At 35.9% G+C, this 27,993-nt stretch overlaps 1 protein-coding gene across 1 annotated transcript in view; it reads right to left on the reverse strand.

Annotated features, from left to right (window-relative positions):
* Window positions 1–27,993, reverse strand: part of LOC125658602 (uncharacterized) — a 66,019-nt gene that overhangs the window by 15,862 nt on the left and 22,164 nt on the right. The window contains exons 19-35 of the mRNA XM_048889934.2: window positions 26,448–26,518; window positions 20,174–20,250; window positions 19,309–19,450; window positions 16,318–16,486; window positions 13,123–13,260; window positions 12,266–12,549; window positions 11,751–11,882; window positions 10,598–10,734; window positions 10,354–10,462; window positions 9,349–9,529; window positions 7,225–7,441; window positions 6,330–6,492; window positions 3,522–3,653; window positions 1,333–1,507; window positions 909–1,145; window positions 565–749; window positions 176–388 (exon numbers count right to left, since the gene is read on the reverse strand). Of these exons, the coding sequence (XP_048745891.2) occupies window positions 176–388; window positions 565–749; window positions 909–1,145; window positions 1,333–1,507; window positions 3,522–3,653; window positions 6,330–6,492; window positions 7,225–7,441; window positions 9,349–9,529; window positions 10,354–10,462; window positions 10,598–10,734; window positions 11,751–11,882; window positions 12,266–12,549; window positions 13,123–13,260; window positions 16,318–16,486; window positions 19,309–19,450; window positions 20,174–20,250; window positions 26,448–26,518 (2,762 nt within the window). The remainder of the gene's footprint in view (window positions 1–175; window positions 389–564; window positions 750–908; window positions 1,146–1,332; window positions 1,508–3,521; window positions 3,654–6,329; window positions 6,493–7,224; window positions 7,442–9,348; window positions 9,530–10,353; window positions 10,463–10,597; window positions 10,735–11,750; window positions 11,883–12,265; window positions 12,550–13,122; window positions 13,261–16,317; window positions 16,487–19,308; window positions 19,451–20,173; window positions 20,251–26,447; window positions 26,519–27,993) is intronic.

Below are 27,993 nucleotides of genomic sequence, written 5' to 3' on the forward strand. Positions count from 1 at the left end.
CACACTTCAAATCACGAATAATGATTGGTAGTTAGCAATATACTAGTATTCCTCGATATATGGCATAGATTTTTATACTCATAATGTTTAATAATGGTAACCAAATATTCGTTAAGACTGTTCATGATTTGCTCAATCAATTGCAAACTTTTTAGAATTACGAGTTGTTACACACCTTCCACTGATGATGATTGACTAGATATATACACCATCTGCCCAGGCCGTACTGCAGCATTAGTGATGATGTCACTTGCTTTCGTAAGAAGATTATGACGTGTGAGAGATCCCGTGCTGTTGTCTCTCCATCTGGACAAGAACAAAGATTGACTCGTGGCCATCAAAGTCTGTACCCCTGCCTCATCGATAAGGTCAGTGAGATATGCCAAATCTGATGGAAAACCAGATAGTCAAAACGATAAAAACGCTTTCATATTTACAAATTCAAAATTTTTAAAATTTGTGTTCAAATATTCCGTATACATGTATAATGCATTCCAACAGTGACCCAAAAGCACGTCTTCGTCAGACAGGTTAGCAGTCAAAACTACCAGAAAATTAGCTTACCATTATTATTAGTTGGAAACCGTCTTAATCTCACATTGGAATCTGTAGCACACAGGAGATGTCTGGACGGAACTGAGAGAGCGAGAGCCGAGGTCCGAGTACGTAGCACAGAAGAGCGAACAGTGGATTCCCGTCTGTCATATCGCTGAACTCCAGGGTTACCTCTCTCTGTCCAGTAGATGTTACTGAAAAGCAATATCATACAATTATGGATAGTAATAAGAGCTTCGTTCAGAACCAGCATGGTTTCATTGCATCTTTAATCTTTGCAAATTAAATACGTGGAAATCACAACAACAAAAAACCGATGACCTTTAAACAAATATACATTAATTGACAACTACCTTTCGTCGGCGGCGATATCCAGAGGTTCAGCAGCAGTGGAATGAACAATTGTGATTGTTCTGTTTGAATGCACCGTGTTGCAGTGAACAATTGTCCCTGTAGAGTTATCAGTACTGTTTGTAGATGTCCAGAATAGGTCACTTCCTACTAAGGCCAAACTCGTAATTTTGCCGTTTTTATCCGTCACAAATTTCTCTACATTGGAACCGTCGACTTTGGCACGGAAGACTGTATTTCTGGAGCGTCATAACAATTTTCATAACGATAGATCTCCAATTTACTTGTATTTAACCAATATATATTGGATATTTCTTTTAAAAGTATATGTTCTTACCCAATATCAAATAATCAAATGTCATAAATGATACTTTTGTAAATGTTTATACATATGTATTAGAATTGAAAGGGTCATTTATTCCTTACCCCTGTAATGCGCTGAAGTAGATAAATTGCTGATTCTTGTCCACAACAAGTCCGTAGAAATGGTTACAACTTGGGTTGGGGTAGATAATGGTGTAGACATGGTTGTCACCCGTGCTTCCCTGAGAAACCATTTTAATTCCGTCAATGTCAGCAAACAACAGGTAAGCTTCCGGTTCTGTGATTGATAAAATATTCTGTCCATTAATCCATGTTGTATGGGCACGAATTGTGACCAGTTTTTTTTATTCTTATGAAGTAGAATTTATTCAAAAACTTCTACGTAAGAAGAAGAAAAATCTCTTGCTCTGGCCTTCAATGCAAGATTTAGCTATATCGACGACGTTTTATCCATCAACAATAATATTTTTCATTCCTATGTTGATTCGATATATCCCTGTGAACTCGAAATAAAAAACAACACAGAGTTATTCACTTCTGCTTCATACTTACTACTTAGATATTTTATTGAAAGTAGATATTGACGGCAAACTAACAACTCAACTTTATGACAAACGGGATGATTTCAGCTTCTCCACCGTCAGTTTCCCATATTCATGTAGCAATATAACATTATCATCTGCATATGGTGTTTATATCGCTCACCTGATTCGATACGCAAGCGCTTGTTCTGTCTATAGTCAGATTTTAAATCGAGGGAGGCTACTGACAAACAAATGAATGGTACAGGCGTTTCAAGTCAGCATTTCGCAAATCCTATGGTCGTTGTAACGATCTAATTTGCCAATGCAACCTGCACTGTATCATTGGGTGAAATGTTTTCTGGCGTGTTTCATACCGATTATTGGGCCGTTCTTGGCACAATGCTTTTGACTACGGATAACTCCGTTTACCTGATCAAGATATACGGCTCATGGCGGGTGTAACCGGTCGACAGGGGATGATTACTACTCCTAGGCACCTAATTCCACCTCTGGTATATCCAGGGGTCCGTGTTTGTCCAACTCTCTATTTTGTATTGTTTATAAGAGTTATGAGATTGATCACTGTTCGCTATCTTCGCCCTTCACTTTGAAGACAACTGTTTACTATTTTGCATTATATTTAATTTATGTTCTGTACCATTTTATGAAACAGCATGTTCAGGTAAACTAGTTGCTGTTACATTCTTGGCCTGATATGTGTTTGCCCTTCTCTTTTGTATTCTTTATAGGATTTATGAGATTGACCATTGTTCGTTATCTTCATTTCTTCGTGTAAGCATACGCGATTGTTATACATAGCGTCTTTCAGTTAATGTAAATCAGTTGAAAAGATGAAGATAAGGAAGAGTAATCAATCTTTTATCATACTGTAATATCTCATATGATATAAAGAATACAAAATTTAAATAGTATGGCACACAAGACCACTGGATACACCAGGTGCCTTGGGGGAGTAAGCCTCTTCTGTTGACCGGACACACCTGCTATGAGCCCTATATTTTGATGGAATAATCCGTAGTCAAAATTAGTATGTAAAGAACGGTCTAACAATTGGTATGAAATACTTAACACAGCATTCGACCTTACCATGGGTTTTATTTGCGAATTAGATCATTATAATGACCACAGTATTTCCTATATGCTGACTTTACGGAACATTGTATTGATTTCAAAATAAATCATGCACAGAAAAAACCCTCGTGTATTAAATCAGATGAGAGACACAATATGCAGGCGATAATGAAATATTCATACATAGATATGAGAAGTTGACGATAAAGATGCTGATCATCCCGTTAGTCATAAATTTGAGTTATTTGTTTGCCTTTAACATCTATGTTCAAATATCAAAATATAAAGCAGATATGGAAGACTGTGTGATCTTTTATTTCTAGTTTATTGGGATATATCTAATCGACTTATGGATGAAAATGAGGTGTTTTTAATAGATAAAACGTTTTGATTTACACTACTTCTTGCAGGTTTTCGTTTATAATACTGACATAAGACAATCCATGCTATCTCCTATTCGGGGTATATATATTTAAAACTTGTTTATACGAACTCTGTGGTATTTGTATGCATTTTTACATTTATAGTTGTGACATCATCTGCTAAACCTTTACTTTAATCAAGTATGATTACGCAGAATTGAAAGTTGTATACAATGATTGTAAAACAGTTTCAAAGCTAGCCACATAAGAGTTATCGAGCTACTAATGGTTGGAAATTTATCTAATTTCTCACTTTGACATGATAAGCGGTCGCTGGTCTGTTCGTTGAATTCATTGGTCGGACAAAGACAGGAGAAATAATTTGAATTTGGCAAGGTAACACATATTTCAGAGCAGGGGCTGGATGAAGAACATAAACCCATATCTGAAAATTAAAAAAAAATTGACTCGGAAATATGGCATATAGTGTGACAAAATTAACAGTAAAGTAAAACTTATACGGTACCAATTTTGATGCACCAGATCCGCAAACGTTTATGCCAAGGTTAAAGTTGTTTTTTAAAAGTAGGTAAAATTTTCATGTCAAATTGATCAAGTCCCAAAATTTTGGTACTAAAGGCTCTGTCTTGTAAATGGGATACACATGAGAAACGTGAACGCCCTTTCACAAAACTTTCAAAAGTTATGGCCTATGTCAACGTTTTTAAATGTAGGTCAGACTCCCATGTCGAGGTTATAAGGTCAATACGTTTGGTACTAAAAGAAAGGTTTTGTGAAACGGGGTACACACATAAAATAGGAAAACCCTATCACAAACTAATCAAATGTTATTGCTAAGGTTATAAAGTTGTTCAAGTGTAGGTCAAACTCTCAGGTCGAGGTCATCAAGTAAACAAGAGCCCCACAGGCCCTATCGGTCACCTGAGTACTAGTGAAAATGTATCATTACTCCCAAGGGCTATGAAATCTAGACCAAATTTCCTCTTCTGAATATCTAAGCTAAATTCTAATGTTCATCAACAGTATGAAACATGTTTTCTTAAACCTTCACTGCCCTCAAAAGTGCATACACTGATGAAAGGCTTTACATAATATGATAGGTGTATTGACATTAAAACATCATAAGATATGACTAATTTGGACCCATTCTGGAGTCAAAACCCTGGGCTGTGAAATTCACCATATTTTGTAGATCCTTTTCTGCTATTCCTAAATATGCATTTACATTTTATACAGTATCAGCAAATTTACACATAAATATTATATACTAAGTTTGGCCCCACCCAGGGGTCAGAACCCTACTCTGGAGATCATCAAATTTACAATTTTGGTTAAGGACTACCCGCTCTTTCTAAATATCTATTTAGTATCAATAACACTAAAGAAGATGTTATTTTACACATAAACACTATAAGGTAAGTTTGGTCCCGCCCTGGGGTCTGGACCACTATCCCGGAGATCATGAAATATTAAATTTTGGTAGAGGCTTTCCTGCTTTACATCACTACGCATTTAGATGTTGTTTTTTTTAACATGTGCGGTTCTAGAGAAGAAGATTTTTGAAAATTGGTCAATTTTGGGCAAGTTTTGCCTCGCCCCTCAGGCTCCATGGGTGCGGGAATCCTGAAATTTACAATTCATGCCCCCCCTTATTTCAAAGATGCTTCATACCAAATTTGAAAAAAAAATAGAATGATAGTTATCAAGAAGTTTCAAAATGTCTATTGTTCACACATTTAATAACTGACCATTTTGGTCCCACCCTGATACCAACACCCCTACCCCTTGGATTGTCAAATTTACAAATTTGGTAAAGGACTACCTGTTCTTTCTAAATATCTATTTAGTTGCAATTTAGTATCAATAACACTAAAGATGTTATTTAAGTGTTTTACACATAAACACTATATAGTAAGCTTGACGCCGCTCTGAAGTCAGAACCCCTACCCTGGGGATCATGAAATTTACAATTTTGGTAGAGGCCTTCCTGTTCTACCTTACCATGTATTTACTTTTTCTTAATCATGTACGGTTCTAGAGAAAAAGAATTTTGACAATTGGTCAATTTTGGGCAGTTTTTGCTCCGCCCCTAAGACCCCAGGGGTGTGGGAATCCTGAAATTTACAATTTATGTCCCCCTTGTCCCAAAGGTACTTCATACCAAATTTGGAATGAAAGTTATCAAGAAGAAGTTAAAAATATCTATTGTTTACACATTCAATAATTGACCATTTTGGCCCCACCCTGATACCAAAACGCCTACCCCTGGGATCATCAAAATTACAATTGTGGTAAAGGACTACCTGCTCTTTCTAAATAACTATTTAGTTGCAATTTAGTATCAATAGCACGAAAGAAGATGTCATTTAAGTGTTTTACACATAAACACTACATACCAAGTTTGGCCCCACCCTGGGGTCAGAACCCCTACCCTGGGAATGATGAAATTTACAACTTTGGTAGAGGATATTTTTAGAAATTGGTCAATTTTGGGCAGTTTTTGCCCTGCCCCTAAGGGCCCAGGGGTGTTGGAGTCCTGAAGTTTACAATTTATGCCCCCCCCCCCTTGTCCCAAAGATGCGTCATACCAAATTTTGAAAAGTGGGCTGGTAGTGATCAAGAAGAAGTTAAAAATGTTCAATTGTTAACGCACGACGCACCTCACACGACGACGGACGACAAGCAATTGCAATAGGTCACCTGGGTAAACTCAGGTTACCTAAAAAAAAAACACGTTTGGTACCAAAAGAAATGTCTTATCAAAAGGAAAACATATGTAAATTATGAAAGCCCAATAATTAGCCATTCAAAAGGTATGGTCATGCTTTTTTTCAAAAGTAGGTCAAACTCCAAGGTCATGGTCATGAAAGTAAAAAAAAATATTGGTACCAAAAGAAACATCTTGTCACAAGGCAGACACATGTGAAATAGGAAAACCATATCACCATCCATTAAAAGGCTATGGCCAGGGTTAAAGTTTTTGAGGACAAACAGACAGACAGATAGATGAACACATCAAAAAACTATATGTCATTGAATCTACAAGGGGCATAAACACTCTATTCCCTGGTTTAAAATACATCTCTTTTTGTGTGTATACCTGGTTGCTTTGTCACGGATGTGTCAACTGCAGCCATACGAGTGAACTGACCAACGTCCGAGCGTTTGGTACGACTAAGACTTGTTTGAGCGTAGACATCCAGACCACCATTAAACGAACTGATCAGCAAGTTATTCCCGGATACAACCAGCGAGAGGGGTATCTATAAACAAAGGAACTGATCAGCAAGTTATTCCCGGATACTATCAGCGAAAGCGGTACCTATAAAATGTCCATTTATATACTTACAGTTTCACTTTTTTAAAGGGACTGGTTCACATTTTTTGAAGAAAAAAATTATTTTTGATGTTAAACATGAACACTATATCTCATTTAATGTTGACAGCCAAATTTGTGACCTTCTGAATACAAGAATAAAAACAATATCTAGCCTTAAATTTGTGTTATGTAACCAAAGACTCGAGTCTTGTTATGTTTACAATCAAACCAGTGAAATGTTCATTTTTTAATTTAAATCATCTCAATTTTTGCACAGACAAAAATTGAACCTTTATATGACATATTTTACCTAAGGAATACTTGAAATGTGATAGATATAATAAACTTAGATCAATATCCATTTCTTTTGAAAACTTCGTAAACAATAACATACTGCAATCTTTGTTTACAAAACAAATAATAAAATGAGCTTCTGTGGTAATGTATAGCCTTAATTTTTCTTAAACCCCTTTAAACAGTAGATATTGATCATTAAATGTGTAAAACAACATTTGGTGGGAAATCGTGAATTAGACCCTTTAAGGGAACTGAATACCCCTCCCCTCCCCCCCCCCCCCCCCCCCCCCGACACTAGTATATTAAACAAATTTATACATTGAATATATTATCTTCATATCTATTTGGATAGAGTTTTCCTATTATACTTTTGACCTACAGTGTCGCTTAGTTGACGTCTGTTAATTCCATCATTAGACAAATCCAATTCTATTAGCTCTGGAGAGGGCATTTTGTTGTTGATGGTTATTAACTTTTTATCACTTATGGCCAAGTCATTTGGGTTCTCTGCTGTAAAAAGGACCTCCCTGTCAGAACCATCTAACTGCACCCTACCCACGTGACCATTACTGCCCCAGTCTGTATAGTACATCACTCTGGAAAAAATAACACCTCATTTTGAAATAAACAGAGCAGATGTTGTTCATGCATTAAGAAAGAAAGAGGCTCTGTTGAGCCATTATGTTAAAAACTGTAGTATTTTCACATGATGCAAGGAAAACAAAAGGGTTTTGTTTGGTGGTGGTGGTGGTGGGTGATATTCAATATATCATTGCTGCTTCTGCACAACCTTGTGTAGACAATGATTTGAATTGGGTAAAAAGACACAGGAACGTATTTGAAATTACAACAATGATAAAAGACTGACTACAGATCAGATGCCTTTACTTAACAACTCAAGATACATGTAACTAACAGTGATCAATATAAAGAATACAAAATGATGACAAGGGGAAAACGAACACTTCGACATATCAGAGGTGGAAATAAGTACCTAGAATTAGAAAGCTTCCCCTGTTGACCGGTCAAACCCGCTGTGAGCCCTCTATCTTGATCAGGTCAGTATGTCAAGAACGGCCTAACAGTTGGTATGAAACACGTCAGACAGCATTCGACCACGTGGTAGCTTACATTTACAAATTAGATCACTATAACGACGACAGAATTTGCGAAATGCTGACTTTAACAATACTGTTGAAATCTCTATAGTATCAACTTATTCGTTGGTAGCCTGCCTCGATTTAAAAGTTAATCGTACATAGAACCTGGTCTCATGTATCGAATCAGTTGAAACATAAACATCATATGAAGGTGATAATGGAATATTGCTACACAAATATAAGAAATTGACGATGGAGAAGCCGAAGTCGTCTCGATTGCAATAAAGTTGTGTTGTTAGTTTGCTGTTGACGTCTATGTTCAATAAGATATCCAAATATGAAGCAGACGCGAGAGACTTTGCAGTGTCTTTTATTTTATTCGGATATATCGATTCGAAAAATAAATGAAAATGGTTATTGTTAATAAATAAAATCTCGTTTTTGAAAGGTGAAGATAAAGAGCAGTGGTCCAATTATCTGAATATCGAACTGAAAGCCATAGGAAGATATTTTTTCTTCTAATGTAGAAGCTTTTGAATAAATTTTGACTCCTAAGAATACAAAAACAGGTCTATAGTAAAAGCATTCTGTGAGTATTGCAAAGGCAATAATGTTCCCTACCGGCGCCTCTATTTATTTGAGAAATATTACTATGAAATCGTGTATATTTTGACAAGTGGGTAGATATTTTTCAAAATAAGGAAATATTATATATCTCTTTTACATGGATGTGGCGAATCTGACGAACTCTATGAAATCGGTAAAGCATTTTCATCGTCGAATTGCCACATTACAAATTTCATTATCACCTTATGTGATGTTTATGTCTCGTCACTGATTAAATATGCGAAAAACATGTTCTGTGTATGACCCATGTTTGAATCGCAACAAGCTGACAAATAAGATAATGTTACAAGTGTTTCAACAGTCTAGTTTGACGTCAACATTTCACAAATTTTATGGTCGTTATAATGATCCTATTTGCAAATACAACATGTCTTTGGGCCCAATGCCTTCTAACGTATTCCATACGAATTGTTAGGCCGTTCTTTACAAACTGACTACGTTTACCTGATGAAGATAGAGGGCTCACGGCAGGTGTCACCGATAAACAGGTTTATGTTTAGTCCTCCTAGGCACCTGATCATACCTCTGGTGTGTTCAGGGGTCACTGTTTGCCCTAATCTTCATTTTGTATTTTTATAGGAGAGATAAGATTGATCCTTGTTCGTTATCTTCGCCTTTTCACGTTAAATATTTATCAAGATGGATGTTCACTACTACATCCCCTTGAAAGGGAAATGGCTATCATTACAATTTGTAAAGATATCAAAAGCAATAACTTTGGAAATGATAATATGAAGGCAGATTGTAATTAAGTTTGTGTTTTCTCATGGGTGTACCGTTTTGTGGAGTCCACAAGTACTGCCCTTGGCTTTTCAACCGCTGTTACAACAGTACGCCTCCTGTTGGTGTTAAGGTCTAACATCTCAATCGCGTGCCACGATCTAACAACTCCGGAGTATTCCTCGAATCCCACGTTGGAAAAATACAATCGGTTCTGATTGTAATCGATGGACAAACCTAATCAAAATACGAAGGAGAAAAAGCCAATGTGGAAGGGATACCAGGTACCATTCGGTCGCCGTCTAATTAAATTGGTTCACAATTATAGTAAACGAAAAATATTCGTACTTCGAATCGGGTTTTAATTACTGGTATACTTCAACGATTTAATGTTCACTAAAACTAAATAAACACATTCTTCGTAATTTTTAACTTTCTGATGCAATGCTAACAATTTCTAAATAGCATTCATGAATTCCATATACTAGTAATCTGTGACTTTTACGATAAACAAAATTCCATATGAAAACAAATCCTCATACTGCAAAAACGCCACGAATTATTTCTATCGATGTATCATTCGTTAAATTCAATAAGTCCGAATGTGGTAGTCTAGTGATTAGTGCGCTCACGTCGCAACCAGATTGTCTTGGGTCAAATTTTCTAATGGACGAGCTGCAACAAATTTCTATGTTATGGACTGTTCCTCCGCCAATTGTCCAGCATTAAAAATGAAAATCACGGTACTTTAAATTTCGGATATTACCTAAAATGCAAAGATTTATAATTCTACACTGTCAACCAATTCCCGCCTTATAAAATGACCAAATCATGGATCTCTATTTCTTATTTTTGACATATAGAATATGAATCAAACAATCTGAAAAATTATACTTATTTGCATGAAAACAGTATTCTTTCCTCAAATTTTTCTGCAGTCACCGACAACAAAGAATATCCATGCGATTACAGCTTGCGAAATTCCTCAAACCAAATTTGCAATATTTCTCATGCAGTTATTTTATTTGTTTTACATAATTTGTGGGATATGATAAACGTACCTTCCACTTGACCAATTCCATGGGAACTGTTTTGCACACTCTCTAATTTACTTCCGTCTAAATTGCACTTGTAGATAGCACGCGTTCGGGCATCAGCAAAGTAAACTTTCTGCAAGTAAATGAATATAAAAACTTAAGTCATTCATAATTCTACATCAAATTCTGATAAAATCCAACCATGTATTATAATGTCTAATTTCCAAGGCGGTTAGAACAGAATGTACTAACACTCAGTTGTACTCACTTTCTCCCTTAGGTGATAAGTAACTGCAAGAGGTTTGACAGCCCGTATTATTGTCGTTTGTTTCTCGGGGTCATCAATACTAGCCATTCCAACAATTCCCTTGGACACGTCAGTAAACAGGAGAAATCGACTGGAAGCTGTGACAGATGTAGAGGAGGGTTAAGGGTGTTGCAATCATAATCACACTTTGATTGAATTTTTTTTAACAAAACAGGGTAATATTTTGGTTTTCAATTAACCTTCTTATAGGACGGGAAAGGGAAAGACTTGGTTCGAAACACTCCGCCCTTTTTGAAAATCGTATGGATCCGTCCCTCCCTCTAACCGTCCCCTCGGTACATAGCCAGCTTTTGTCCAAGCTTAATAAATTGTTATATCGATGGTGTCGTTATTAAGAATTCGATCATTCTAATTTATCAATTCAAAACTAATGCGGTTAATAGATTCTGTAATCATTGTCCTTTTATTGTCATCCAAAACATTTGGTTTTTGAATTGGTTTGATTCATTTCTTAAAATTTGTCAGATTTTTGGGATTTTCTGTGTTGCTGCATCTGTAAAACATATTGGTACATGAAGAATGGCGTTACGATGACCGAATACATTGAGAAGTTGCGACTTCAACGGGTTTTTTTTCTCTGGAACACAGAAATATGACTTCACACAAAGGCCACACGGTACACAAGCTTTAAAATGTACACGAGTAGTTTTGTGTACAAAATTGACGTTTCAGTTTCGCCTATTGTTTAGGCGGGTCATTCTAATGGACAATTTCAGAGACACCTTTTAATTCTAAGATGAATTTTATTCAAGCTATTATCGCAGTTACGTACACTTATTTCTTTCCATTGCACGTACTGAATTCAAGTGTTGCCATTCATCACGCATACAAGGTAATATTTGATCTTTTGTACCCAAAGATGGGTGGTGGATGGCGGCGATAGGCGTGTCATTATAACGTGGTTTTCTTAGTGTGTACGGAAATCCGTTCTACACATTATGATGACGGTATGCGGGGGTTGGTATATAACTTGTAGCTATATACAGAGGTGACATTGTATATACTTTTTATGTGAACTGAAAGGGGAACTAAGCAATATCAGAACATTCTCTATACAAAAGTTTACAAACATAGGATGTGTCCTTAAGCTTACTTTGACAACTTTTGTTGATTAGAATCTTCCCTGATCCATCCGGGCATGCGCAAGTAAAGCTATCGCCTGAGTTAGGAATGCATAAATCTGAACATCCCCCTTTGTTCACGGCACATGGATTTGTTGTGGAAACTTCAAAACAAACATTCAATTATTAACATACGAAAGCTATACAATATTGTATCAGGTTCTTGTAAACATCAAAGGAATTAACCGAGTTATATACTGATATTGCTATACAACGGCATATTTGAAGTTAGATAAGTTTGATTTTCGTGAAAAATTATCATGCACAAATACAATTCTTGATCCAGTCACCCAGCTCCAAAACAACAAACACACCAACCAAATCCTGCTCCAATAGTCATACAGCATTAAAATTACGTGTAAACTTCTAAAACGTCCAAACACTAGGTGCAACCTATTTTTGTCTTCTTTTATTTACCAAAAATATTAGAATTCATTAAAAACGAGAAAATGGTAATAAATGCTCTCGGTGATTCAGGGGTTCATACCTGTTGGTTGGCTGATAGTTGTTTCCTTATTAAGCAGGAAGAATGTTTTTGTTTCCGAATTGGGAATTTGCACCGTGGTCAGATCAAGACTTCCGCTGGACCTGTAGAGGGATTGGTTGTGAAGCGTGGATAAATACAAATCGTTTCCCTGACCCACAGCGATACCAAACGCTGGGTTTGAGCCGATATCTACGGTAAGATTCCCTGTGTTTCTCCCACAACCGGTTCCTCCCACTGCACAAGTGTATATCGCTGGAATCCATCCATCCGTCCAGTGAATTTTCCTGTCGTTAATATTAAACAATTGTTTACTTTTGTTTAGTTAACTTGATTTGTCAATCTAAGAAGGGTTATATTGGCCGCGCATTCCAAGAAATGATGTAATGAACGAGACAAAAACAATTATAGTAATTATTATTAGTCATTGTTTTGATGTCACGATATTTACACTCCCATATGGTTTCCTAAAACACTTTTAAAATCTTTGGAAATTTCACCAATACTGCTTAACATTAAAATGTCGTCACAACGATCACTGACTTAGACAGTCTAACCATTACGCTCACGTAAAATACCGTGGCGATTTCAAGCCGATCAAGTAAAAAAAAAATGCATTGCTCGAGTGAGATTTAAGGGACTGATCATCATGGATCTCCATAGTGCTTGTCAATAAAAATGCAGCAATTTATCCATTAAATGACAAGTACTGTAAGAAGGTGATGGCTCGTGGACTATATTTTAGGGTGTTGGTACATGTACAAATATAGAGGGACAACACTGTGACATGGTGATGCTTTTCATTAAGGATGTCAATATGCATTATCTAAAACATTCGGGGGGTGTTTACTGTAACTTACTGCGAGACATAATCAATTGTAATTTGATTCGGCCAAAATGTGGCGCTAGCGTTCGTTACGTTGAGTTTCCGACAGTTCCTGCCATCCAAACCACAAATCTGCACTGCGTGGCTCCCCTGATCACCAATGTACAGCTCTCTGTGGTACAAAGAGAAGACTAAGTCTTATAATCTACAACATTCTGTGGTACAAATGATAGACTAAGTCTTAAATAAACAACTCTCTGTGTTACAAATAGAAAACTAAGTCTTTAATATACAACGCGTTATGTTACAAATAGAAAACTAAGTCTTAGACATTAAGTCTTAGACTTAGAGCTCTGTGATACAAACAGAAGAGACGAAGTCTTGAATATACCACTCTGTGTTACAAATAGAAAACTAAGTCTATTCGAGGCAGGCTACTGACAGACAAGTTGATGTTACAGGGGTTTAAACAGCCTCGCTTAGAGTTAGCAGTTCGCAAATTCAACGGTCGTTATAATGATTTAGTTTGTCAATACAACCTAACATTAGGTCAAATTTTGTCTGACGTGTTTCATACCGATTGTTAGGCCGTTCTTGGCACACTGATTTGACCACAGATCAGTCCGTTTATCTCATCAAGATATAGAACTCACGGTGGGTGTGACCAGTCGACAAGGAATGTTTACTCCTCCTATGGTGCCTAGCATATCCAGGGGTCCGTGTTTGCCCAACTCTCTATTCTGTATTCATTATAGGAGTTATGAGATTGATCACTGTTCTTTATTTTCACCTTTTTGAGAAGACACTAAATCTTAAAATATACAGCTTTCTGTGGTATAAAGAGAAGAGACGAAATCTGAAAAGGTTTTCAGTCCTCTACTTAACGACTTTCTACAAAGAATTTTTTTTTTTGAAATGTTGAAAACGAACACTAGAGAAATGTTTTTCATAAATATAAGATAAATAGAATTTACCATATGGAATGTAATTTATAACTAAAATTCTTGATTAAAATAATCCAGTCAACCATGAAAATAAGTGTTACATTTTTAGAAAGATTCAACTGTAGCAAAGTGAAATGTAATGTGTATCTACTCATTTAATAACCATATATCAAATTTCATATTCCTAAAAGAAGGCATTGTAGAGTAAAGTTCAGAAAACTATATTCTGTACAAAGCTCTTTCCCATAAATAGCATAGATATAAGTTCAGGTGACAAACTTAACTTGATCAGCAACCCACATACCAAATCTCAGCTACCTATCTACATTATAATGAAGAAAGTCCGGAAAACAAAAATTGAAGAAGTTCATTCAACCATGACACTAAATCTGACAATATCTGGTAGAATAGGTCAACCATCACAAAAGGTACACTTGCTCTTTCAAATTTCATAACGCATCCGTGGCCGAGTGGTTAGAGCATCGCGCTCAAAATCACACGGCCTCTCACCTCTGTCGTCGCGGGTTCGAATCCCGCTCGCGCCGATAAGTCAGAAAGTTTCCCAGTTTACTTTCGGAAGGTCGGTGGTCTCTTCCCAGATACATTGTATCTGGTTTAACTCTTCCACCAATAAAAACTGGGCGCCACCAGATAACTGAAAAATTGTTGAGTGTGGCGGAAAACATCAATCAATCAAATTTCAGATTCATAAGTTAAAGCATATTTTTAAAAAAAGTCCTGAAAACTATGTTCGGCATTAAGTTACATAAATGTTTTAAAACTCACTGATAAAACTGTGGTGAAACTTAAACATGATCTGTCAACATACAATCTATTTAATAAACGGCATATCATTTCAGCTTCCTAAAACAAAGTACATGTATGGTGGAAAACCAAGTGGAACAGACTGACTGACAGACAGCATACAGAAACAGAAGAAACTTACAGACTTATTGAAAGATAGCGGAAAGAAGCAGAAGAAACTTACAGACTGACTGACAACCAGTGGACAGAAGCAGAAAAACTTACAGGCTGACTGACAGACGGTGGACAGAAATAAAAGAAACTTACAGACTGACTGACAACCAGTGGACAGAAGCAGAAAAACTTAGAGGCTGACTGACAGACAGCGGACAGAAGCAGAAAAACTTACAGGCTGACTGACAGACGGTGGACAGAAATAAAAGAAACTTACAGACTGACTGACAACCAGTGGACAGAAGCAGAAAAACTTAGAGGCTGACTGACAGACAGCGGACAGAAGTAGAAGAAACTTACAGACTGACTGACAGACAGCGGACAGAAGCAGAAGAAACTTATATTTCCCCCCGGTTTCACCGGTTAGGGACTAATGACATGTATACGCAAATTGCGGTCATCCAAAATAGGCATCTGCTGTCAGCCCTTTAAGTGGGTATAACTAATAAAAACAATTATTTCAGTAACATGTTCTTAAGCCTGATGATTTAGTAGATGATATTTAAAGAATTGTGGAAACAAGCCGGAGTAACAACACTACACTCCTTGCTGTTTGACTTCTGCATTTGGTCACCATTTTTGTCTGTTTGTGTAACGTACAATAGGTAGCCATGTATCACACTAATATTGCAAGTCCTAACTTGTGCCTTAGTTCTAATCCTCACCTCGTTATTCATTACATTGGAGATCTCTTTTCACCCCAGTTAATAAATTGGGTCCATATCGCTTGTATTCAAATTCTTTGGAACTTTTATGGTACTGGGGAGCAATAGAAATAGACCCACAGCCGATAATTCATCATACTTACAAATTCATGACGCCAGTCGCAGTGGCTCAGTGGTAGAGCATTCGCTTTGTAAACGGAGGTCGCGAGTTCGAGACCCGCTTATGCCATACCAAAGATGTAAGCATAGGTAGAAGTGTCTTTCGGAAATGACCTCAAAAATGAGGCGTTGGCACGTTAAGGAATAATCACTACTTCGGCCATGAGCGATAAGCTAACTTTGTGGTTCTCAATTAAAGCTGTTGACATTTCAATATGAAAAAACAACAATCAACTAACAAAATCAAGTGACACTTTCAGAATTTAAAGAAACTTGAATGCAGTCGAGAAGCACCAGCTGACCCGTACATATCTATTACAACTCAAATTCCCACTGATCTCTTTTGTTTCTGAAGAATTATGCTATCGTTAGATCTTCGAAACCTTTTAAGAGAATATGTTTTGGTCAAACAGTTGTAAAGTCTTCGTGTTTTTTATATTTGAATTTTCATAATCACTCTTCATAACCTGGACACATACTGACCTTCTTTTGGGGTCCACAGCAATCCCTCGTGGTATGATGAGATTTTTTGTTACCACGATGATTCGTCCGGTGCCATCCAAATTGGACATCATAACAGACCTGTAGACAGTATCGGTCCAGTAAAGATGTCCATACACCCAGTCCACAGCTAGACCCACTGGCTCCATGTCTGAATAGAGATAAACATAATATGTTAAGAAATCCATTTAAATGGATATATATAATTGTCCCGGATTTCAAAAAAGAAAAGTCTCCTGTGTGCAAAACGTTAAAATAACGAACAGTGATCAATCTCATAAATCCTAAAAAGAATACAAAATCAAGAACAATGCAAACACGGATTCCTAGAAATACAAGAGGTAGCATCAGGTGTCTAGGAGGAGTAAAACACCCCCTGTTGACCGATCACACCTGCTGTGAGCCCTCTTTTAATCAGATAAACGGAGTAATCCGAATTCAAAATATGTATGTAAAGAATGGCATAACAATATGTATGAAAGACGCCAGTCAGCGTTCGACCAAATGACAGGTTGTATTTGCAAATAAGATCATTTTAATGACCATAGAATTTTCGAAATGCTGATTTTAAACAAGACTGTAGAAACCCCCTGTAACATCAACTCATTTGTCAGTAGCCTCCATCTATTTAAAAATTGATCTTACGCAGAAAATGCTCTCGCGTACTGATGTTTCTTTTCTGTAATTTAACGCAATGCACGCCCAAGGGTTATGTGCTATCAAAACTCAAATTCCAATAGCTTTTGTTACTCGTCGTAAAAACGATTCTCCTTGTCAAAGCTTTATAAGTGTAGAAGTAATGTTATTCGGATTTTGTTACTATGCATCTACATTATAGCTCATAATAAAATGGCTCGTTACATGAAGATTTAAAACGTTATCATATTGCTTTTATTTATTGTTGGTACCGATAAGCTACAGTATATTCTGCGTTTTGAGTGTTTTTCTTCTCATCAGTACCCACTTGACAGTTGAACCATAGTTGTTTAGGGTTTGATGGAGTTCCCGAGTAGTAAGATGTCTCTTTAGCAATGTTTTATACGACCTACTTGTATGTCTAATTTTACAATCAATGTAATTGACAAACCAAGTACGTTAAGTATTGTACTTTCCTGGCCTGCATGATGACAGTAAATTTTGACATGTATTTGTACCAATAGGTGGAAGTTTTATTAAATTGCAAAAGAACAGGGAAGGAAACATAACATTTTGTTAGAGGGAAGTGAGCGTTTATCATGCTTTAATCGGGGAGTTACTGTACATGTAAAGTGCCGCAAAACACTGCAATATCAGTGATCAAAACTAGCTTTCCGACCACCAGTCTCTGTTGTTTTCCGTCATAGTTGAATAGTTATGCGTAAGAAAACATTTACAGTGACATAAAGATATACATGTACAACACGATTTACAAAATAACTATATATGTGCAAACAACTATTTTTATCTGTCACCGAGTAACAGTAAAGCTTTCATTTGAAGTGTACATGGTGGAAATGTATGTTGCAAACTTTTGAGAGATTCCGATTATTTCATTTCATTTAAATCCTATGTGTCACAATCCAATGAAGGAGATTAAGACGTGTAAAATGTTTAAGTGCTATAACTTAGAGAAGAGCCTCTAATGATATCAGAGTTTCCTTTTCACTTGATCTTCCTCGTTAGTGTTTCTGGGACAAGAACTCAATAGTCACTTGAATATAATAGATGTATATTATGAGGGCCCTTGATTATGGGGAAATCTTCTCTTTAGGTTACACATTTTTTAAAAAAAAATCGCTTTTGTGATATTGCAAAATGACTGACTTGTTCATGTAATACAATATATGTCGTTGTACATGTAATACAATATATGCCGTTGTACCCTGTAGCCAAAGAATACATGCCTAACTATAAAAATATTCACCATTATAGGATTATAATGTACTGATCTTGATACATTATCATGGTTTATAGGATGTATGGTTTCTCACAACAGGAGTCATTATGACGTCTCTCTCTCTCTCTCTCTCTCTCTCTCTCTCTCTCTCTCCCCCAAGAAAAAACACATATGCAATTAGTAGTAATTTACATTGCTATTCATTCAGACTAGGAACTTGTGATTTTAAATTTCAATAGCTACTTTTAGAGCTGATAGTCTGTCTTGTTTTCTAAACGTAACACTGTATAGTATTCAAATAAGGAAGACAACTCTTCAAAAAAGTTAATAGTTACAAGAGGGAGAGAGAATACTTTTAAGCAGGTTCGAGTCACCTCCCTTTTCAGGGGATAATTTTCGTTCATATAAAATTCCGTGAAGTTGTTTTATTTTACCTGTGTTTGATACTCTTACATGTACCTGGGTTTAATAATCCAACCTCGGTTTGATCATCTTGCCAGGGTTCGATAATTTTACTTGGGTTCGATTATTCTGCCTTGGTTCATTTACCGTATAGCGGGTTTTTTTTCCGTGGGGTTATAATTTTGGCTTATTTTAGCGGTTAGATAGCTTTCCGCCAAAATTTCACTCGCCAAATATGCACCCGATTGCGGCTTCAGTATGTGAAAAAGAGACAACTCTTCCCTGTCCACCAAAATTTATTCCGCTAAAATTATTCAAATACTTTTGAGCCAGCAAATCGCCAAATCTTAGATCTGTGGAATAAACCTGATATACGGTATGTTACCTAGGTTTAGAAATCTTGCATGAATGAAAGGTGAAGATAACGAACAGTGATCAATCTCATAACTCTTATAAGCATTACAATATAGATAGTTGGGCAAACACACGTACCCCTGGATATACCAAAGGTGGGATCAGGTTTCTAGGAGGAGCAAGCATCCCCTGTCGACCGGTCATACCCGCCGTGAGTCCTATATGGATTTGATAAATTATCTGGGTTCAATGACCATGTATTGGTTCGTTGATGTTACCTAGGTTCAGTAGTCTTACTTGGGTTCGATAAACATAGCGGGTTGATAAAATTGTACACCTACCTGGGTACTGAATGGGGAGTTTCCTAACGTTATTGCCCATTAAATCGGAGGTGTAAATCCCTGCGCCATTTGAAGAAACATCTGAGTAATATAACTTTTGGTTTCGCCAGTCAGCTGCCAAACCCAGCAAACGTCCATTCTCCTGAAAATAGATTCCGAGATGTTTTTGCTTTTCATGAAATATTAAATGAAGTAATACACGATACTTTAAATGTTTGAGAGATATTATTCTACTTTCAATGTTTATAACATAACTCTATACTATGTGTCGTCTTCAAATGCGAAATTCTTTATGCAGGACTTATATACAAGCACCTTACAATTCATGAAAGGACACATGCAGTAAAGAAAGGTGAGGATAACGAACAGTGATCAATCTCATAACTCCTATGAGGAATACAAAATAGAGAGTTGGGCAAACACGGACCCCTGGATATACCAGAGGTGGGATAAAGTGCCTAGGAGGAGTAAGCATCCTCTGTCGACCGGTCACACCCGCCGTGAGCCCTATATCTTGATCCGGTGAACGGAGTTATCCGTAGTCAAAATCAGTGTACCAACGAACGGCCTAACAATCGGTATGAAACACGTTAGACAGCATTTAGCCCATTTCTCCTGTATACTACACATCTTGGGAAGAGTGACCTTTTATGCATGTATATATGTATGTAATATGACTGCGATGTGTTCTATATTCAGTATAAGTGATGTTGGTGCGCTTTATCCTTTCTTTATGCAACTCGTTGTAAAATGCAAATGTTGTACTTGAGATAGTGCATCTTCATGGGGATGTAGAACAAGTTTCATTAAATTTTTATCAGTAATGAATTTAATGGTTGTAATTTCGCATGTTTTTTTTTTTTACCTTGGAAATGATTGTCGATGTCTGCAGGGTTGATGTGTCAATGTGCACGATAGACGTCTGAGTGGACACGTAGAGATCTGAATTCAGAATATAAAGGATTAACATTGTAATAATTTAAACATAGCATAAAGCCCATTTACATATTACACGTACATACATGTATATTTCAAAAGACAAGGGTTTATTTTCGAAATGGATTTCTATTCTCTATTTCGCTTACCAATCCCCAAAATAGGGAAATTAACACTGTGACAAAAATAAAAATAATGAGGGTATTATGGGGGGGGGGGGGGCGTGAATTTGATATTGAAAGAAAACAAATTTTGTTCAAAAAACATAACTATATAAGTATGGAGAGTTCGTGGTGGAGAAGCTGAAGTCATCCCATTTGTCCTACAGTTGAGTTGTTAGTTTGCTATCAATGTTCAATAAGATATCCAAGTATTAGAGTATGCAAGCTTCTGTGTTGTGTTTTATTTCGAGTTTACTGGGATGTATTACAAGCGTTACTGGGATATATCGAGTCGATATATGAAGGAAAATGAGTAGTTTGATAGATAAAACGTCGTCAATATATCTAAATGTTGACTTGAACCCCACATTGAGAGATTTTGTCTTCGCTAGTAGAATTTTTTGGATAAATTTTACCTCACAAGAATGCAATCAAAAACAAGTCAGCTAATAAAGGAGCACAACTCGTGTTCATGGGAATTCCAACAGACTGTTGGGACACCTGATCACCATATACTACGTACATATTGTTTAAATGTCCTGTGGTGATCCAGGTAAGAAAAGGTCCTCAGAACCTCTTGTTTGTCGTAAGAGGCGACTAAATGGGGCGGTCCTTCGGATGAGACCGCAAACACCGAGGTCCCGCGTCACAGCAGGTGTGCCACTATAAAGATCCCTCCCTGCTCAAAGGCCGTAGACAGTCGGAAGATAAAAATAGTGCAAGTTCAGATCCCTCACACATATGCCACATTGACTAACGATGGATTTTTGCCTACATTACATTCAATGATATTGATGGTTTTACAATGTATAACATACCCATATGGAGCGCCAAATTAACATAAACTCAAATAATTGAAGATATCTTCAATTATTTGAAGATATCATCAATTCATTTGATGCGCGAAACAATTGAATTAAAGATCTCTTCAAATAATTAATGATATCTTCAATTCTGAATTATTGCGCGCATTAATTGAATTGATGATATCATTAATTCTTCAGTTGAATTGATGCCACGCTTTAATTGAATTAATGATCTCTTCAAATGAATTAATGATATCAACAATTGAATTGATGCGCGCTACAATTCAATTGATGAGAGCAATAATTGAATTGATGCGTGCATTAATTCATTTGATGAGAGCAATAATTGATTTAATGCGCGCATTAATTCAATTATTGCTCTCTTTAATTGAATTAATGATATCTTTAATTCATTTGAAGAGAGCAATAATTCTTTTAGAGAGAGCAACTATAGAATTAAAGATATCTTCAATTCAACATATCCACAATTGAATTAATGATATCTTTAATTGAATTGTTGCTCTCTTTAAAAGAATTGATGCTCGCATTAATTCATTATACAAAAGCTTTGTAAATGCTTTAAAGATATCTTCAATTGAATTAAAGAGATCATCAAATTATTTATACCGAGCTCTAAATTAATTATTGCGAGCAATAATTCTACTAAATTGATGCTCTCATCAAATGAATTGAAGAGAGCAATAATTTAATTAATGCGCGCATCAAATCTATTATTGCTCTCATTATTTGAATTAATGCGCGCATCAATTCTATTATTGCTGTCATTATTTGAATTAATGCGCGCATCAATTGAATTGAAGAGAGCAATAATTGAATTAATGCGCGCATCAATTATATTATTGCTCTCATTATTTGAATTAATGCGCGCATCAATTCTATTATTGCTGTCATTATTTGAATTAATGCGTGCATCAATTGAATCGAAGAGAGCAATAATTGAATTGAAGCGCGCATTAATTCATTTGATGAGAGCAATAATTGATTTAATGCGCGCATTAATTCAATTAAAGAGAGCAATAATTGAATTGATGATATCTTCAAATAATTGAAGATATCTTCAATTATTTGAGTTTATGTTAATTTGGCGCTCCATATACCCAAGATAATTAAATGAGACAGAAAAAGTAGTTACGTAATATATCATTGGAAGGGTCTCGACGAATAGAGTTCCCACAATGACCCCCTGGGCACGGTCCCGAAAAATGAAAGTAGAGAATATGTAGTCATATAACATGTATTTGGAAGGGTCTTGACAAGTGGAATTCCAAAATGACCCTATTCCCGAGTATGACCGTGGTCCCGAAAAAGAAGACAGAGAAAGTGCATACAGTAAAAACAAAACCAAAAAAAAAACATGTCGATGACCAGGTCACTACAAGTAGAGTTCCAAAATGATCCCCCAACACCCGCGCAATGGCTTGTCGCTCCCCCCGCCCGACTCTCGCGACTTTGCACGTGCAAACACCCGAGAGTGAGAGTCGGGGGCGGGGGACTAGAGAAGGTATAGCCATGTAGCATGTAATAGGTTTCAACTAGCTGCAATAATGTAGCCCTCTCTGATTTTATTATTTTTTTTTTTTTTTAGAATTAAAAAAAAATTGGATAGGGCTACATTATTGCAGCTAGGTTTCAACTAGTGCATCATATCGTGTCTAAAACCAACTTGTCACGCGTACATTATTGTATACAATATTTTCCGTGTCCCGTTCCGGTTTCCGTTCCGCGATTTATATAGCAACACCCAAGTTATATATAGAACATTCTGCCGTAAAGAAAATATTGTATCTAGCCTATATATGTTATATTTATCTTACATTATAGACTTAAAACACAAAAATCACGCTTTTGTAAGATTTTTGTTTCCTTTGACTGGGTTCAAATCCCACCGGAAGTGTGAAAAGTTTTCTTCTTTCTTCTTCTTTCTTTTTGACTTCAAAATGACTTTCATATTCACTTTTATCCAAAAATTGTTTTCAGTATTGTTTTCGGCGTGTTTTACATAATTACATAATACTTTAAATTAAATTGTGACTTCAAGACTCGTGGCAAAATATTATATATAACCTTGAATCACTACCACTAATTTTAGACAGTTTATACATCAGCTTTTGTTCTCAATGATGTCGAGATTCAGGAAGAAGACCCTTATCGTTACCAGTAACAAGTCCCTAGTTTATCAGTTAGTATTTTGTTATGTTTTCTTACAAAATACCATAACTAATGTGTTTCTCGACTACATCAAAGATTTTTTTTTAACTACTAAAATCTAGCAATTATACATATTTTAGGTAATTTATAGAATTACTTTGAGGGAGTTTAGAACTACTTAGCACAAGAGACCGTCAGAAAATATCTTTTTAAAGAAACTACTTTTTTTTTTTTTTTTTTTTTTTTTTGCTGTTGGTATTTTTTCCATGGCAAGAACTTACTCTGGAAGTCCAGGTTTCGCGTGAAAAGTGCTGTAAATACACACGTAACTTAGTTAATACTTAGCACAATCATGATATCTGAGGGTTTCATTTTCTAAGAAAGACGTTTACATCATCCTTTATCATAACACTTAATCCTCGTATCCGGACCGTCACCACGTAGATGACTATTAGCGGACAGTTCAGTTTATTCTCTCAAACCATAATTGGTACATGAGGTACAACAGTAGCATACGTGTACATGTATTTACAATAATAATAAAACTAGTCAGAGGTTCAATATATAAATAAAGAGATGGTATCGAATAAACATAAATCTGGCAATTAAGAACGACAGAAAAAAAACATACAGGTTTTTTTTCCAACACCCTATCTTTTTGAGTTTACATTAGTTCTGTAATTCTAACAACATTGGGTCTTTGGGAAGAATTATTATCCAGATCTTTGGGAGTAATAATTACCTAGATAATCTTTTCTTAATGCTTTACACTCTAGAATATAACGAAACTCATCAGCAATTTGAGAATAATTATACGTAGTGTACAAAGTCTTTCACAACGCGTTGATGATATTATAAATGAAGACATTTCTGAAGACGAAGTAAAAAAAAAAAAAAAAAGCTATCAAAAATTCACGAAATAGAAAGGCTGCATGGTTCACATGATAGAATTTTGAATGAATACATAAAATAATTCATTGATAAACTACGTGTACTAAGTTCATACAGTATGTGAAAATATTTAATATTATATTATATACTAGATAGTGACAATTTATCAAATGAGTGGTTAATAGGAAATATTACTACAATACATAAACGAAAAGGAGCACAAAACGACCCCAGAAATTAGAGGCCGATCACAATATGAAACTCATTTCGTAGAGCACCTGATATAGATTCAGAAGGCCTACAAAAATGAAGTCTGGGCCGTTGCATTTTATCCCTTGCTGTTCGACAACAAATGGAATATAAATTCATGCTAGGATCACAGGGGCTAAGCCCGTTTTGGGCCCGAACTCTGTGATACCATAATATCTATATTTATGGTATCACAGAGTTCGGGCCCAAAACGGGCTTAGCCCCTGTGGCTAGGATATTATGTCTCCTCCACTCAACATTTTGCAAAATATAAACCCTATTAATAGTTACCAGTTATATAAATGGACAACCTTGGCTTCATGTATTATGCAGTGATTTTCATGTATGTACAAAACACTTTACTAATCTTAAATAAAACACAACGTATTCTGAACAGATGTTTTCCGATATTTCCAGGAAATGACGATAAAAATAGCAACAACAACAAAAACAAAAATAAAATAATATAATATAAGACAACGGGGATTTCTTGCAGCGGAATTTTAGGTACACACCACTCAGAGTACATTGTACGCGTATCTAGGCGAGGGGTCGAACTTTTGACAACCCTCTTACATGTACATGTAAAATAAGCATCTGAGTATATCATGAACCAATGACCATAAAAACAGCACAGAAAGGGGACAGGGGTTGAAATACCTCCACGGCACATACTGCAATTTAATCTCATTTTCATCTAAATTTTTATGTCCGGGGAGACAAAAAAGCTGAACATGAATTCCAAACTTTTCGTCATGTGCTGGTGTTTTCTGGAAGGAAGTGTTATTTAGCCAAAAGAGAGACGTGGTTGAACTAATCCTAGGACACTCTGCCTTATAAATAATTTCCTGTCGGTCACTTCCTAATGATGAACGTAGAGACAGCCTGCACTGTATCAAAGTCAATGACTTTATGATAATGCTTAAGCTTATATTAGAATATCCATTAAAGAAGTGTTTCCATTGTCCAGAGGTTTTATTTTTTTTAAAATATATAGCATTAAGTCCAACCTTAACCTATGGTTAAACATCGAGTATGAATAAAATTGACACACCAATCACTGGTACCTACATTTTGTACGTAAATTGTACGGAAAGAGGGGTATAAAACAAATCGTTCCAATATATACACGTACAGTGTACACAATTATTTCATGAGAATTTTATGAATTGGATTTGTCCCCCTAGCTTAGCTACATGTAACTAATTTTCTTTTTCGTAATTGATATGATGGTCAGTATTTTATAAATTCCCGGTGGCGGATCCCTCTAGATCTCTGGATTAGATCTTAAAATATTTCTGTTTTGCTTGGTTGGGGTATTGGTCTTTAAACAGATAAAAAAAAAAACTCCTAATGCCTTAAATAATACTTTGTTGAAGAAAAAGATGTTGTCGTTTGTGATCCTATGCTCATATACAAGAACCTGTCGCGGCGATATTGACTCTGTGTACGGTAACGTGCTTACGATGTATCAATTCATAATTTATTACTGTAATTATTTTAAAACCATGATTTTTTTTTCTTCCTGGTCAGCTAAACGCCATACAATAAATAACATGTGCCCTGATAAACTGCGAATTGGATTATCTCCATTAATAAAAAAAAAAACCAAAAAAAAAAAAACCCCCAACTATAATGAATAGCTGCATATATTTCACAACATACACATACAAGTAAATGTTTGTAAACTGGTAATACATCGGGTATTGGGTCTAGGTTTTATACATATTTGATAATTCGTAAAATCAATCATTCACAATAAACATAACGATGTAGAAATATTTCTCACTTTCAAATATTTACTAGAAATTCATTCGAAAGGTATGCATAACATTTCTCGCACCTGTTGAAAGATAAATGATGTCACACTCGAGTGGTTATTCGTATAAATATATATCAAAACCGACACAAGTCGGACTATTCCTACCTTCCGATCGAACCCCAGTCCAGAGGACGCAGCCCAACACAATCAATGTCGGATACATTCCGACCAACAGACTATTTTACCGTTGTTCCAAAACTGAAATTGTGTGTGTCAATTAGAGTTGAATTCAACTTCCTTGATCTCCTGACCGTGTATGTTATACTACTAGAATAGTGCGCCACGGTCTGTTAAATATCGAGAGGACCCAGGCGTGTCGCCCACATGTAGCCAATTCAAGTGGCTCAATAAACTCAATGTTTATCTTGCAAAGTTTTTTTTAATGTTTTAAAATAGCTCGGGGATTTTGACGGAGTTTAATAAATCACAAGGGCACATCGTTTTCCATACTGCGTAACCATGTATGCATATAAGTGTTTGTATATAAACGAGAGAGAGAGAGAGAGAGAGAGAGAGAGAGAGAGAGAGAGAGAGCGCTAAAGACCAACGACGCTCATCATCCAAAGTGTCGAATCTTTATGTACATGTAGATGCGACGTCAAATAAATAAGAATATATAAAGCACTAAACCAACGACACCAACAGTGAGAAGTTGTCAATTTTACGGGATGACCTCTCCCTTTTTCAGGACGACAGACATAATATACGAAATCGGCTAGCCTCATATTGAAAGAGTAAAAAAATATCTTAACTCGTTATAACGAGTTAATTATCTCATTATAACGAGTTAGTATCTCGTTATATCGAGTTTCGTAATAATAAAAATGAAAACTAACTAAATAAAATAAGAATGCAAACTACAATGTACAGTGTAGCACTAAAATTAAACTACAAAACCTAATACAGTTTAAGGAAAATGACAATTAATATTGAAAGTACCCGTAATGTTGGTTTCTCCCGAGTTTTGTTCCGTTATTATCGATCGCAGATGAAATTTTGGTTAAAGAATGTTGTCAACTGACATGATAAACACGAAATTTTTAAATAAACTTTGGACGATGAAGATTGTTTTAACAGACCGCCGAACCCGTCGATCGTGGCGGGTGGAATATGACCAGCCTCTTTAAGAAGTAAAAGTGTGATGAAATGTTTGAAGTGTAAATGATTATGTTAGTTACTAATGATTTGTTTATTTATAGTTACATATGGTGCTTCATTATTTGTTTTAGTACACACGGTACACAGTTTTGTATATTTATTTGTAGTGCTAATATACATGTACAATGTTAGCATAGGCTAATACACTGCACGCGTATATTTCAATTTTAGTGCTTTGAAATGCATGTAAATGTTAACATTATCATAATTTATTTACTGATGCAAATGGTTAAATCCAATGATAGAATGTGTTTAATTCACTACGCATCATTAAAGTAAGCATATTGGTTACTTATGTAAAGATAGAAAATATGCGATTCAGTTATTTATGCGGACGATTTTGCTGGGAACCAAAATGTCCGGATTAACAAGGCTCCAATGTACACAGATATATACCCGGGTGTCTGTTTGTCGGATTGAGAGCCTATTCGCCATAGTTTAGAAATAATGTGGGTAAAACTCCAGATTTGGCACCCAAAATGGCCGAGTATTT

The sequence above is a fragment of the Ostrea edulis genome, chromosome 1, assembly GCF_947568905.1.
Source record: "Ostrea edulis chromosome 1, xbOstEdul1.1, whole genome shotgun sequence".
Classification (NCBI taxonomy): Eukaryota; Metazoa; Mollusca; class Bivalvia; order Ostreida; family Ostreidae; genus Ostrea; species Ostrea edulis.